The 15,763-nt window shown below is 36.5% G+C and overlaps 1 protein-coding gene across 2 annotated transcripts in view; it reads right to left on the bottom strand.

The window, feature by feature from the left end:
* ralgapb (Ral GTPase activating protein non-catalytic subunit beta) overlaps positions 1-15,763 on the bottom strand; it is a 120,514-nt gene that overhangs the window by 20,246 nt on the left and 84,505 nt on the right. For both annotated transcript variants that reach the window (XM_079841694.1, XM_079841695.1), the window contains exons 17-21: positions 14,268-14,450; positions 2,981-3,132; positions 2,711-2,898; positions 2,370-2,473; positions 119-274 (exon numbers count right to left, since the gene is read on the bottom strand). In XM_079841694.1, coding sequence (XP_079697820.1) covers positions 119-274; positions 2,370-2,473; positions 2,711-2,898; positions 2,981-3,132; positions 14,268-14,450 — 783 coding nt within the window. The remainder of the gene's footprint in view (positions 1-118; positions 275-2,369; positions 2,474-2,710; positions 2,899-2,980; positions 3,133-14,267; positions 14,451-15,763) is intronic.

The following is a 15,763-nucleotide window of genomic DNA, read 5'->3' as shown; positions in this document are numbered from 1 at the left end:
ATGTACAGTTTTCTTCCATCTTTCTGATAACGTTTCTTTAGTCTTCTGGCAACCCTGCAGATTGAACCATCTGCAGCAGTCCACTCTTACACTAAAGATCACAGAAAGGCTTTTTTACCTCCTTATCCACAATGTCATGGAGATCGGGGATGCTCAGGTCGGCTTTCACAAACGGAATCTTATCCACTTCTTCTGGGAACGGTCTGTGCTTGACGTTAAACCGAATCCCTACATCGTTTTTGGGCGTGGGTCGGCTTTCAGGAACAAACACTTGCTGTAGGAGAGACGGACATAAAGAGACAGTATAAACACAACCAGTGGTGGAAAGAGTACTGAAAAAGCACACTCAAGTAAAAGTACTTGTCAAAAAATGTTGTGCTAGTAGAGTAAAAGTACTTGTCCTAAATACTACTCAGAGTAGGAGTAAAAAGTAGCCCTTGTAAAAGTACTTAAGAGTAGTGAGTATTATGCTATGAAGGTTATTCCACCTTATACCCTGCAAATTAAAAATGTAGCTTTACTCTTTTATGGATGATTCTCAGTAAGAACAAAAAAACATGAGATCAACAGTATTTCAATATTTCTCCAAGTTTTATTTTTGACTGCTAGCACTAAAAATACAGGCGTGTAATATTTGAGAAAGCAACCAATAATCTGGTAACATTTATGACAACCAGTCTGTAGAGGTTGTCTTGCGGTTAATTAAAAAAGGTTGCAGAGCGTTGTACATTAACAATTTTATGTTAAAAAAGCAGTTCTTTCTTTTCAAGACGCATTCATTGTACTGCTTCAATTTCAACGGATGTTTTTCTACACTTCAGAAATCAGAATCGAGTAACTCACAATTTTCACCACTGATTATTTTTGCTTGTAATTAAAAACATAAACCTGATTTAAATATAAATCTGAAGTTTATGAAAGTTATTTGCTATATACATGGACTACAATTTTAAATCGCCATGTGAGAACACTACATTAAAATATGCACTTGTAATGAGTGTAAAATCAACATTATAATTTTCACTCAAAATCTTTTCTTTATTATTAAAAACTCTGATTCTCTTATTTTGAATATATCCTTAGATTTTCATTGGATTGTCTTTTGATTTAATTATGCTGGTATGTATATTTTTGGAGTTTTATATATGATTTGTAATGAAGTGTACCGCCCCTTTAAGAAACACTTAACTTTGGACGCGTTCTCTCCTCGCTCAGTTGATAAACTACGCTGAGATGAGGATGTATGTTGGCTCACAGAGCAATTTCACGATTTAAGTCATCATACAGTAACCAGCAACATTTCATAAAGCGTGCATGCCTCTCACTCTAGGCTGGTCGCTATGGTTGATATGACGGGATTCACACGCGTGACGCATGGAGACAGGACCTGTTATTCGCCTTGGCCAATCACATTGACCGGACAAAAATAAACATAATGTAGCGACTGCAGGTTTAGGGAAAATAGCGCAGTAAAAGTACCGATACAGCACTTAAAATGTACTCAAGTAAAAGTACACTGTTTTTAAACTACTTAAAGGGTTAGTTCACCCAAAAATGAAAATTCTGTCATTAATTACTTCCCCTCATGTGGTTGGACACCCGTCAGACCTCCGTTCATCTTCAGACACAAATGAAGATATTTTAGTGTAAGACGTCGTTACAAAGTCCATCTCACTACAGTGATTCTACAATAACTTTATGAAGACGAGAATAGTTTTTGTGCGCAAAAAAACCCCTAAATAACGACTTATATAGTGATGACGATTTCAAAACACGGCCTCATGAAGACGAGAAGTGTTATGAATCAGTGAGTCGATTCAGCGGTTTGGATCGCCAAATTTCAGCAGTTTGGCGGTTTGACACACGATCCGAATCATGATTCGACTCACTAATTCATAACGCTTCGAAGCTTCATGATGCCGTGTTTTGAAATCGTCATCACTATATAAGTCTTTTTTTAGGGTTTTTTTGCGCACAAAAACTATTCTCGTCTTCATAAAGTTATTGTAGAGCCGCTGTAGTGAGATGGACTTTGTAACGACGTCTTTAGTGCCTTTTAAGGGTCTTGAGAGTGTAAAGTGCATTGAGCCAATGGAGGCCTTTCAGAGCATCAGATTTACACTAAAATATCTTCATTTGTGTCTGAAGATGAACGGAGGTCTGACGGGTGTCCAACCACATGAGGGGAAGTCATTAATGACAGAATTTACATTTTTGGGTGAACGAACCCTTTAACAAAGTACAATTCCTGAGAAAAACTACTCAATTAGAGTAACAAGAGTATTTGTAATTCATTACTATACACCACTGAACACAACACTAGGAGTTGCATATCTCTGTCCTGATTGGTGGTTGACGTGGCATCTTACCTTCTGATTGGCTCTGGCCCCTCGAGGCTGATGGAAAAGCTGCATTGTCCACGCGTGTCGACCAGACATGCCTCTGATTAACATGGTGACCGATGGACAGGGGTCTGCAGACACACACACACACACACACACACACACACACACACACACACACACACACACACACACACACACACACACACACACACACACACACACACACACACACACACACACACACACACACACACACACACACACACACACACACACACACACACACACACACACACACACACACACACATATTAAATCAGCCGTAATGAACTGGAGGAATGAAATGTGAAGGGTGTTTTTCTCACTCTGTTCGTTTCCCAGCGGCTGCTCCAGCATGGCGATAATGACGGAGTTATCCAGGACGAAGTATCTGAAGTTACTGTGAGACGTGGAGGTGAGTCGGGAATATTTGATCAGCGTGTCCTCGTTGAGAAGACTACAGGGCGAGGCGGGGCCGCTGGGAGACGGGAACGCACCCAACACCTGCATTATACTGGAACACACAGCAACACAAATCAAGACAGGCGTAGATATCGCAGGAGAGAAATCAATGGCGGTTTATGACAGACGCTCACCATGATAACGTGGCTTCTGCAGCGTCTTTGACCCTCATGGACGCCGGGTTGTGCTCTTTGTCTCCTTTGTACTTCACTTCCTGTTCGCCGGTTTTGGACTTACTGCCTGAGATGCCGAGCTCGACAATTTCCAACACCTCGATCAGACAATCCTTAAATCACAACACAAGAGTGTGTAAGAATGAACTCATTAAACGGAACATATTCAACCTCACAGCTAAAAAACACACAAGTGGCCAAAAAACACTTAATGACATCCAATAAACATGATATATTTATGCATTTTCTCTCAAATGTATTAATGTATTTTGTTGTTTTAGGAACTGCTGTAAAAAAACAGATATGTTTAACACACTTTTCACTATTTTATTTATATGCATCAATAAAAAGTATGCAACCATTCAAAAGTTTGTCATCAGTAAGAGTTTTTTTAAAGAAATTAATAATTTTATTCAGCAGGGAAGCATTAATTTGGTCAAAAGTGACAGTAAAGATGTTTATAATGTTACAAAAGATTCTATTTCAAATAAACGCTGTTCTTTTGAACTTCCTATTCATCAAAGAATACTGAGAAATTAAATAAGTGTATAAAGTCAGAATTGCGTGTCAGAATTGCGTGTATAAAGTCAGAATTGTGTGTATAAAGTCAGAATTGCGTGTCAGAATTGCGTGTATAAAGTCAGAATTGTGTGATATAAAGTCAGAATTGCGTGATATAAAGTCAGAATTGTGTGATATAAAGTCAGAATTGTGTGTATAAAGTCAGAATTGTGATATAAAGTCAGAATTGTGATATAAAGTCAGAATTGTGTGATATAAAGTCAGAATTGCGTGATATAAAGTCAGAATTGTGTGATATAAAGTCAGAATTGCGTGATATAAAGTCAGAATTGCGTGATATAAAGTCAGAATTGTGTGATATAAAGTCAGAATTGTGATATAAAGTCAGAATTGTGTGATATAAAGTCAGAATTGTGTGATATAAAGTCAGAATTGTGTGTATAAAGTCAGAATTGTGATATAAAGTCAGAATTGTGTGATATAAAGTCAGAATTGTGATATAAAGTCAGAATCGTGTGATATAAAGTCAGAATTGTGTGATATAAAGTCAGAATTGTGTGATATAAAGTCAGAATTGTGATATAAAGTCAGAATTGTGTGATATAAAGTCAGAATTGTGTGATATAAAGTCAGAATTGTGTGATATAAAGTCAGAATTGTGATATAAAGTCAGAATTGTGTGATATAAAAGTCAGAATTGTGTGTATAAAGTCAGAATTGTGTGTATAAAGTCAGAATTGTGTGTATAAAGTCAGAATCGTGTGATATAAAGTCAGAATTGTGTAATTGTGATATAAAGTCAGAATTGTGATATAAAGTCAGAATCGTGTGATATAAAGTCAGAATTGTGTGTATAAAGTCAGAATTGTGTGATATAAAGTCAGAATTGTGTGTATAAAGTCAGAATTGTGTGATATAAAGTCAGAATTGTGTGTATAAAGTCAGAATTGCTTGATATAAAGTCAGAATTGTGATATAAAGTCAGAATTGTGTGTATAAAGTCAGAATTGTGTGTATAAAGTCAGAATTGTGAGATATAAAGTCAGAATTGTGATATAAAGTCAGAATTGTGATATAAAGTCAGAATTGCGTGTATAAAGTCAGAATTGTGTGTATAAATTGTGTGTATAAAGTCAGAATTGTGTGTATAAAGTCAGAATTGTGATATAAAGTCAGAATTGTGTGTATAAAGTCAGAATTGTGAGATATAAAGTCAGAATTGTGATATAAAGTCAGAATTGTGATATAAAGTCAGAATTGTGTGTATAAAGTCAGAATTGTGTGTATAAAGTCAGAATTGTGAGATATAAAGTCAGAATTGTGATATAAAGTCAGAATTGTGTGTATAAAGTCAGAATTGTGATATAAAGTCAGAATAGCGTGTATAAAGTCAGAATTGTGTGTATAAATTGTGTGTATAAAGTCAGAATTGTGTGTATAAAGTCAGAATTGTGATATAAAGTCAGAATTGTGTGTATAAAGTCAGAATTGTGTAATTGTGATATAAAGTCAGAATTGTGATATAAAGTCAGAATTGTGATATAAAGTCAGAATTGTGTGTATAAAGTCAGAATTGTGTGATATAAAGTCAGAATTGTGTGTATAAAGTCAGAATTGCTTGATATAAAGTCAGAATTGCGTGTATAAAGTCAGAATTGTGTGTATAAAGTCAGAATTGTGATATAAAGTCAGAATTGTGTGTATAAAGTCAGAATTGTGTGTATAAAGTCAGAATTGTGTGTATAAAGTCAGAATTGTGTAATTGTGATATAAAGTCAGAATTGTGATATAAAGTCAGAATTGCGTGTATAAAGTCAGAATTGCTTGATATAAAGTCAGAATTGTGTGTATAAAGTCAGAATTGTGTGATATAAAGTCAGAATTGCGTGTATAAAGTCAGAATTGTGTGATAAAGTCAGAATTGTGTGTATAAAGTCAGAATTGTGTAATTGTGATATAAAGTCAGAATTGTGATATAAAGTCAGAATTGCGTGTATAAAGTCAGAATTGCTTGATATAAAGTCAGAATTGTGTGTATAAAGTCAGAATTGTGTGATATAAAGTCAGAATTGTGTGTATAAAGTCAGAATTGTGTGATAAAGTCAGAATTGTGTGTATAAAGTCAGAATTGTGATATAAAGTCAGAATCGTGTGATATAAAGTCAGAATTGTGATATAAAGTCAGAATTGTGTGACATAAAGTCAGAATTGTGATATAAAGTCAGAATTGTGATATAAAGTCAGAATTGCGTGTATAAAGTCAGAATTGTGTGATAAAGTCAGAATTGTGATATAAAGTCAGAATTGTGTGATATAAAGTCAGAATTGTGATATAAAGTCAGAATTGTGTGATATAAAGTCAGAATTGTGATATAAAGTCAGAATTGTGTGATATAAAGTCAGAATTGTGATATAAAGTCAGAATTGTGTGATATAAAGTCAGAATTGTGTGTATAAAGTCAGAATTGCGTGTATAAAGTCAGAATTGTGTGATATAAAGTCAGAATTGTGTGTTTAAAGTCAGAATTGTGATATAAAGTCAGAATTGCGTGTATAAAGTCAGAATTGTGTGTATAAAGTCAGAATTGTGTGTATAAAGTCAGAATTGCGTGTATAAAGTCAGAATTGCGTGTATAAAGTCAGAATTGTGTGATATAAAGTCAGAATTGTGTGTTTAAAGTCAGAATTGTGATATAAAGTCAGAATTGCGTGTATAAAGTCAGAATTGTGTGTATAAAGTCAGAATTGTGTGATATAAAGTCAGAATTGTGTGTATAAAGTCAGAATTGCGTGTATAAAGTCAGAATTGTGTGATATAAAGTCAGAATTGTGTGTTTAAAGTCAGAATTGTGATATAAAGTCAGAATTGCGTGTATAAAGTCAGAATTGTGATATAAAGTCAGAATTGTGTGTATAAAGTCAGAATTGTGATAAAGTCAGAATTGTGTGTATAAAGTCAGAATTGTGTGTATAAAGTCAGAATTGTGATATAAAGTCAGAATTGTGTGTATAAAGTCAGAATTGTGATAAAGTCAGAATTGTGTGTATAAAGTCAGAATTGTGTGATATAAAGTCAGAATTGTGATATAAAGTCAGAATTGTGTGTATAAAGTCAGAATTGTGATAAAGTCAGAATTGTGTGATATAAAGTCAGAATTGTGTGTATAAAGTCAGAATTGCGTGTATAAAGTCAGAATTGTGTGTATAAAGTCAGAATTGTGATAAAGTCAGAATTGTGATATAAAGTCAGAATTGTGTGTATAAAGTCAGAATTGTGATAAAGTCAGAATTGTGTGTATAAAGTCAGAATTGTGTGATATAAAGTCAGAATTGTGTGTATAAAGTCAGAATTGTGTGTATAAAGTCAGAATTGTGTGTATAAAGTCAGAATTGTGTGTATAAAGTCAGAATTGTGATAAAGTCAGAATTGTGTGTATAAAGTCAGAATTGTGTGTATGATATAAAGTCAGAATTGTGTGTATAAAGTCAGAATTGTGTGTATAAAGTCAGAATTGTGTGTATAAAGTCAGAATTGTGTGTATAAAGTCAGAATTGTGTGATATAAAGTCAGAATTGTGTGTATAAAGTCAGAATTGTGATAAAGTCAGAATTGTGTGTATAAAGTCAGAATTGTGTGATATAAAGTCAGAATTGTGTGTATAAAGTCAGAATTGTGTGATATAAAGTCAGAATTGTGTGATATAAAGTCAGAATTGTGTGTATAAAGTCAGAATTGTGTGATATAAAGTCAGAATTGTGAAATATAAAGCCAGAATTGTGTGTATAAAGTCAGAATTGTGAAATATAAAGCCAGAATTGTGTGTATAAAGTCAGAATTGTGAAATATAAAGCCAGAATTGTGTGATAGTCAGATTTGAATTGTGTGATATAAAGTCAGAATTGTGTATAAAGTAAAAAAAAAGAAGCCTTTTTGACATTGACTTGTGTTTATAAATAGCCCCCTTTCTTTTTTGTTTTGTTTTTTGTTCTGTTGTTGTTTTCTGTTTAGTTATTAACTTTTGTATTTTGACTACATTTGTAATTACATGTTAGTGTATATACTCTCTTTCCCCTACGAGTTTTGTATTTTGCTGTTTTTTGTCAATTCAAAAAAAAAGAAGAAAAAAAAAGAAATAACATGCCTCACAGTTTCCACACAAATATTAAACAACTCCTCATATGAGAATGATTTCTGAAGGATCATGTAACACTGAAGACTGGAGTAATGATGCTGAAAATTGACTATATATACTAGGGCTGGGTAAAAAATATTGATTTCTCGATTTTAATCGATTCTCATTTTTACGAACCAATATCGATTCTTAAATCCCAAGAAATCTGCATCATGTCACATGGAATCGCTCAATCAGTGTTTCAACATAATGTTACATTTACCTCAGAAAAATCATATCCAGTGTCCATAAACACGTTAGTCAGCAAGAAAAATGAACTCTAGAGAGGAGCATTTTGCTAAATATATGCACTATATTACATATTCATTATATATTTTTAATGTTTTTTCAATATTTAATGCATGTTTGAATAAATCTGGCCACCATTTAATTGTTTATATTTCATATAACTTTATTATTATAATTTAAGTGTTTGTACAATCAGTTAATTATTACCTTCAAAATTATAGTAGCTACAAGTTGAGAGATGTGTTTTCCTTGAGAACATTTGCCATGTATTGTACATGATATATATCCAAAATAATCCATATTGAATCGAAATCGAATCGAATTGTGAAATTTGTGTCAATACCAGCCCTAATATATACAACCCCAAATCAGAAAAAGTTGGGACATTATGGAAAACGCAAAAAAAAAAGAAGAAAAAAAAGTGATTTCTAAATTTACTTTGCCTTGTATTTCATTGCAGACAATATGAACAAAAAATATTTCATGTTTTGTCTGGTCAACTTCATGTCATTTGTAAATATGCATCCTTTCCTGTCATTCAGACCTGCAACACATTTCAAAAAAAGTTGGGACAGTTAAGCATTTACCACTTTGTAATGTTGCCATTCCTTTTCACAACACTTAAAAGACGTTTAGGGACTGAAGACACCAAGTGATGAAGTGTTTCAGGTGTAATTTTGTCCCGTTCTTCCTGCAAACAAGTCTTAAGGTGGGCAACAGTTCGGGGTCTTCCACACATTCTCTATTGGAGACAGGTCGGGACTGAGGCAGGCCAGTCAAGAACCCGAACCCTCTTCCTCCGCAGCCAGGACTTTGTAATGTGTGCAGAATGTGGTTTTGCATTGTCTTGTTGAAATATGCATGGACGTCCCTGGAAAAGATGTCTTCTTGAAGGCAGCATATTATGCTCCAAAATCTCTATGTACTTTTCAGCATTAATGGAGCCTTCACAGAAGTGCAAGTTACCTTTGCCAAGGGCACTGACACAACCCCATACCATGACAGACCCTGGCTTTTGGACTTGTTGCTGGTAACAGTCTGGATGATCCTTTTCTTCTTTGGTCCGGAGCACACGGCGTCCATTCCTCCCAAAAAATACCTGAAATACTGATTCATCTGACCACAGTACACGTTTCCACTGTGTGATGGTCCATCCCAGACGCCTCCGAGCCCAGAGAAGTCGACGGCGCTTCTGGACACTGTTAACATAGGGCTTCCTTTTGGCACAGTACAGTTTTAACTGGCATTTGTGGATGTAACTACATATTGTGGTACTTGACAAAGGTTTGCCAAAGTAGTCCTGAGCCCATGTGGTGATATCGCTTCTAGATGAATGACGATTCTTGATGCAGTGCCGCCTGAGGGATCGGAGATCACGGTTGTTCAGCTTAGGCTTGCGCCCTTGTCCTTTACGCACTGAAATTCCTCCAGATTCCTTGAATCTTTGAATTATGTTATGCACTGTTGAATGTGAAATATACAAATCTCTTCCTATCTTTCTTTGAGGAACATTGTTTTTAAACATTTCAATAATTTTCTCACGTATTTGTTGGCAAACTGGCGATCCTCGGCCCATCTTTGCTCCTAAAGGATTAGACCTTTCTTGGATGCTGCTTTTGTACCAAATCATAATTACAATCACCTGTTGACATCACCTGTTTCAAATCACATCATTTAACAATTTTACCTCATTACTAGCCCTAAATTGCTCCTGTCCCAACTTTTTTTAAATGTGTTGCAGGTCTGAATGACAGGAAAGGATGCATACCCGTAAATCCTCTAATATTGGCCTGTATTCCATTAGCGGCCGGGTCTCCAACATTGGCCGGTCTCGCTGTCACCGAAGGTAAATAAAGGCCGGTCTCTAATAGCGGCCGGGGCTATTATTAGAACCAACGTTTTTCTGGGCAGGCCTCAACATTATGCTTGCTTGTGATAGTAACATGCAAGTACCACAGGTTACTGGTCATGTCAATCCCCCAGACATCCCAAGTCTCCCGCATATTTATAGCGGCTCCCTGATGCCCGCAAATTAGTAAAATTCTCCCGCAATCTAGAGCGAGCGAGCAAGAGCGCGCATGCGAGACACAAACTGTGCACGCGCGCACGGCAGAGAGGGAGAGAGAGCGAGAAACCTTACGTGTGTGTGCTAGTGTGCACCAAATGAAGCGCATGTAAGACGGAGAGCGTCCTGATTGGCTTGTTTCGGTAAGTCAACCAATCAATTGTCAGTGTGGGCGGGCTTTTATCTCCTCTCCCGAACCGAATTAATCAGTTCAGTGTATTTAGAAACTGGAGCGCCATGGCAGAGGGAGAGTGCCCCAAAAAACGAAAGTATAAAGTATAAACATAATGACAATCTTGCACGCTCTACAGTTTGTAACTGACATGTTATGGTTGAGTTAAACAAGTTTCATTTCATGTGCATATTTTTCAGGTCGGCTAGTTGCCAAGGCTACATGAAAACAACAAACTCCTTAGACCTGTTTAAAGTTGCAATGAAATATAAATAAAAGCAGTTTACATAAATAGTATAAGCAGCTTATGTAAATAGTAAAAGTGATCTACATAATTTTAGGAGAGATACCTCCCTGAAATGACTTTTTTCAGGTTGGGATGTCTGATCACCTCACTCTTGACTCGCACCTGAGACTTCAGTCACCGGGTCCGGTAGGCTAACGTTTACGGCGCGAGGATGAGAACAGACGCGCAGCGGAACATGAGGAGGACGAAGAGGAGCTGTACAATAATGAACTTGTTGTAGAGGCTGGCGCGAGTGATGAGGAGTTTACAGGGAGAGATGAAAAGGAGGAGGACGAGGAGGATTAAACAGAATTGGAGGATTTTTTTTAAATAACTTCAAACCAAACGAGACAGGAATGGTTAAACTTTGGAGCGGTAAGGTGTCTGTTGCCTTTTGTTATGAATCAATAACCTAATTATCACCGTGTATGGTTAAGTGTTTACAATGCACTACCGGTAGCCTATGTTTGCTACGTTACCAAATTTCTACACTGGAATTTAGCCTGAATTACCCGTATTTGTTGTTAATGTTCTGTATGCCTACCACAATGTTATGGTAACTGTACGTTTTCAATAAATGAACCTAGTATTTTATAGGTTGAAATAGACGCAAAATCTCATTTTTAGTCATTCTACTGGTAGTTTGATTTGCTCAAATAGAAATTGAGGCCTGCCTCTAATTCTGGCCTCCTTCCAATAAAGGCCTGGACCGCGATGCGCTTGAGTAAAATAAAGGCCCGGGCCTATATTAGAGGATTTACGGTATTTACAAATGACATGAAGTTGACCAGACAAAACATGAAATATTTTGTGTTCATATTGTCTGCAATGAAATACAAGTCAAAGTAAATTTAGAAATCACTTTTTTTTTTTTTTTCCCATACTGTCCCAACTTTTTCTGATTTGGGGTTGTATACTTTACTATATATTCACATAGAAAACAGCTGTTTAAAATAAATCTTACAGACCAAAAAATATTAAAAGCTTCTGTATATAGCGTAATAAAGCAATATTTAGCTATATTTTTATATATATTTATCTATCAATATTTACCTATACATTTACACATATGTTAATGTCAACATTTTAAATCTGTAAAATTCCTTCTTTCTTCTGAAGATGATGATGTAAATGAATCATTGAAGCGACAAAGTGATTCGTGGAACTGAATCAAACCCACCAAATCAATCATTTTAAAGAGGTTTCAATTAGAGACGTCAAAACAAAGTAAAACAAGAAGTGAATGTGGAACCACTAACATCCTTATCCAAAATTGAACAAAATCATCACAATGTTTCTTGATTGTCGTTGATATTTGCCATTGATTTAGCAACACACAGGAAGTTTAAGATAGAGAAGTTAGGGATGGGCATTTTTGTCAATTTCTCATTTAGATCATCGATAGGTCTCAAAAACGAGTACTCGGGGGCGGGGCATGTGCAGGGGGCGGGGCATGTGCAGGGGGCGGGGCATGTGCAGGGGGCGGGGCATGTCTGTCATTGAGATAATGAAAACTGTTATGAAAATGGTTGTTGACAAATACAAACGTGACATGAAAACAGGTATATGAAAACATGAACATATAAAACAAAAAATAACTGCTAGATTATGATGCATAAATGTCTTTGAAAAAGAAACATCTTTATAAAATGACCGTCTCAAATAACCAAGTCAGTAATATCGAGCATTGCCTTTGAGCTGAAACTGTGAAATAACACCACCATGCAGAGCTTGCTAGCTGGTTAATAAACTCAACCAAACGCACCATATATCAATATTAATATGAAGATTATTATGAACCTATTACGACATAAATCAACACAAAAGGCTTTATTAAAATCCTGTTCTCATTATAATGCTATGACAGATTGACTCTGCACATCAAGCACTTAATTGTATTATTCATGATCGAAGCGTTTACAGACATCACTGCGCGTTTTCAAACTCATAACGAAAAACAACTTTAAATAAACTAGGTCTACTGTTAAAAAATACGAGAACAGTATAGCACTGCTGCATTACTAATATCAATGATTCTGAGAAAGAAATAGCCGATCTAAAAAGAATATGACCGTCTCTAACCCATCATGTCGAGCATTAATGCGTTTGAGCTGAAACTGAAGAGAATGAACAGCAGCCGGTATAACGGCAGCGCTTTGCTAGCTTATTAAGCTCAACCAAACGCTTCTTATATTAGATTAATCAGATATAGACAATATAAAAGCAATCTTACAATGTGCATCTGCACAAAAGGAAGCGAATGCGCACATGAACATCACGCGCTAGTCTGAGTGTCGCTAGTTTCTCTGTGGATCAGCTGATACACGGGGAACTAAGCACAGATCATTTACAGCATTCTATTTCCATCGTGTTCTCATTATAATGCTATGTAGGCTATGACAGATTGGCACATCTTGCACTAACCATTTAATGATCAGTGATTCCAGACATCACTGCAGTGCGCGCCTCAGTTTCACTTTATTTCGCCGCGGTCTGGAGGCGCTGTATACGATAACCAATCAGACCTCCGGTACCGCGCAAAACGACGCAATAACCAATAAAAAAGAGACAAATATTTTTTTTTTCAGGGCGATCATCGTTCTCATGATCGATGATCGCTGTCACATTCGAGTACTCGATTACTCGACCACTGTTGCCCATCCCTTAGAGAAGTGGCTTGTTTGACTGCTTTGTTTTGGCTTCAGTAATAATCGCAGGTGCTCAAGTTTCCGCATTTCTGATGTTAAAGGGTTAGTTCACCCAAAAATGAAAATTCTGTCATTAATTACATTAACTTCATGTCGTTCGACACCCGTTAGACCTGAGACGCAGGATTCGTATTTAAATGGTCTTTTTGCGGTTTCATATTCACAGACACTCGTCTAGATCACAATATGCGTTCTCAGGTAAAGAAATTCGGTACCGATTGATTTAATGTGAATCGGTACTCGGTAGTACCGACGTAATTTGGTCGGTGCCCTTAAATTTAGTTCACCCAAAAATGAAAATTGAAAATTGCTCCATTGGCATTCAGTACATTCACACTCCCAAGACCCATAAAAGGCACTTAAAACGTTGTTACAAAGTCCATCTCACCACAGTGACTCTACAATAATTTTACGATGCGACGACAATAGTTTTTGTGCGCAAAAAACAAAACAAAATAACGCCTTTATCCAGCTTGTTCTTGTCTTCCGTGTGTGTCTCCACGACGCATGCGCGAGAATATGACACAGATCCGGTGTTCGGACACATGACCCAGAAGCGATTTGTTTACAATCAGAGGAAGACGCGCGTGTCTAAGCTGTTGAATTCTACATTGATCGTGCTTTAGGTCTCGGCGTAGTTCTCAAAATGGGACTAAAGTGTGCATTTCATGGATTCCCGAACGCCGGCGCTTCGTCATATTCTCGCGCATGCGTCGTGGAGACACACACGGAAGACAAGAAGAGGTTGAATAAAGGTGTTATTTTGATTTTTTTTGCGCACAAAAACTATTGTCGTCGCATCGTAAAATTATTGTAGAGTCACTGTGGTGAGATGGACTTTGTAACGACGTTTTAAGTGCCTTTTATGGATCTTGGAAGTGTAAATGTACTGAATGCCAATGGAGGCCTTTCTGAAGCCTTTCTCAGCATCAGATTTACACTAAAATATCTTAATTTGTGTCTGAAGATGAATGGAGGTCTGACGGGTGTCGAACGACATGAGGGTGAGTAATTAATGACAGAATTTTCATTTTTGGGTGAACTAACCCTTTAAACAGCTGAGGTTGGCCGTACCTTCTCGTTGAGCATGTCGGGGTGTTCGGTGAGCCAGACGCACAGGCAGTGGAAGGCGGCGACGATCATGGAGTGCAGGTCTCTGGAGTGGAGCGGAGCCGGGCGGCTGCACTGATACACGATATAACTGCACACAGAGCTGACCGCTCGCTTACGGTCAGACGACTCCACACTCACCTTCACCTGTCCGGAAAACAAACACGCATTTCACTCATCGTGGACATGAACGGTTCAAAAGCTTGGAATAATTATAATCTTTTTAAATGTCTGCTAGCCAAGGCTGCATTTATTAGATTAAAATGCACTAACAACGGTCATATTGTAATTAATATTGTGGAATATAGGGTAACACTTTATAATAACTACACACTATGAAGCATTAGTTAAGCATTAGTAAATAGTTAATTCATCATTTATAAAGCATTAATAGACATTACTAAGCAGTTTATAAATGTGTTTAATTTCATACTTTATAAATGATCAATTGATCATTTCTAAATTAAGCATTGCATTATTTACAAACCAGTTATTAAGGAGTTGTCAGTGTTCATCAGATCATTTAAAAATTGTAAGTAAATGATTAATAAACTATTTAAATATGCATTTATACATCTTATTATTTAGACATATAGTAATAGTTACTCAGTGTGTTAATAAATGCTTTATTTACATGTGTTCCTACTGTAATTCATAATAAGATGCATAAATGCGTATTTAAATAGTTTATTAATCCTTTACTTAAGTGTTACCCAATATGGTGATGCAAAGAATCATTACTTCAAAAACAAAAAAATTCAGCTTTGATCACGGGAATAAATTACACTTCACTTTACTATATATTCACATAGAGAACACATGATTTACATTGGAATAATATTTCACAATTTTTACTGTATTTTTGATTAAAAGGAACACGCTGACTTTTTGTGACTTTATCTTATTCACTGTATCCCTCAGGGTTAGAGAAGTCCATCCCATTCTCATCTCTGTGCCATAACTCTGTCTGACGCACACACCGCTAGCCTAGCTTAGCACAAAGACTGGAGGTAAATGGCTCCAGCTAGCCGACTGCTAGGATCTTTGTGCCGTCCCTTGAGTGCAGCGGCGCAATGATATTACACATATTACGCCGCTGCACTCATGGGACGGCTCATAGCTCTCACAGGGTTCCTGCCATAAAATCACAACTTTTAATTTTCCGTCGGTCTTAGTACATGATGTAACTACACACATCACAACATGTAAACAGGAAAATGTGGCGTTATTTAGTCACTTATTGAGCAGTAGGCTAGCTGGAGCCATTTACCTCCAGTCTTTGTGCTAAGCTAGGCTAGCGGTGTGTGCGTCAGACAGAGTTATGGTACGGAGATGAGAATTGGATGGACTTATCTAACTCTGGGGGATACGGTGAATAAGATAAAGTCACAAAAAGTCGCCGTGATCCTTTAAATAAAGCAGCCTTGGTGATGAATCTTATTTCAAAAACATAAAAAATA

The sequence above is a fragment of the Gobio gobio genome, assembly GCF_949357685.1.
Source record: "Gobio gobio genome assembly, chromosome: 17".
Classification (NCBI taxonomy): domain Eukaryota; kingdom Metazoa; phylum Chordata; class Actinopteri; order Cypriniformes; family Gobionidae; genus Gobio; species Gobio gobio.
This window is presented reverse-complemented; position numbering and strand designations above follow the sequence as displayed.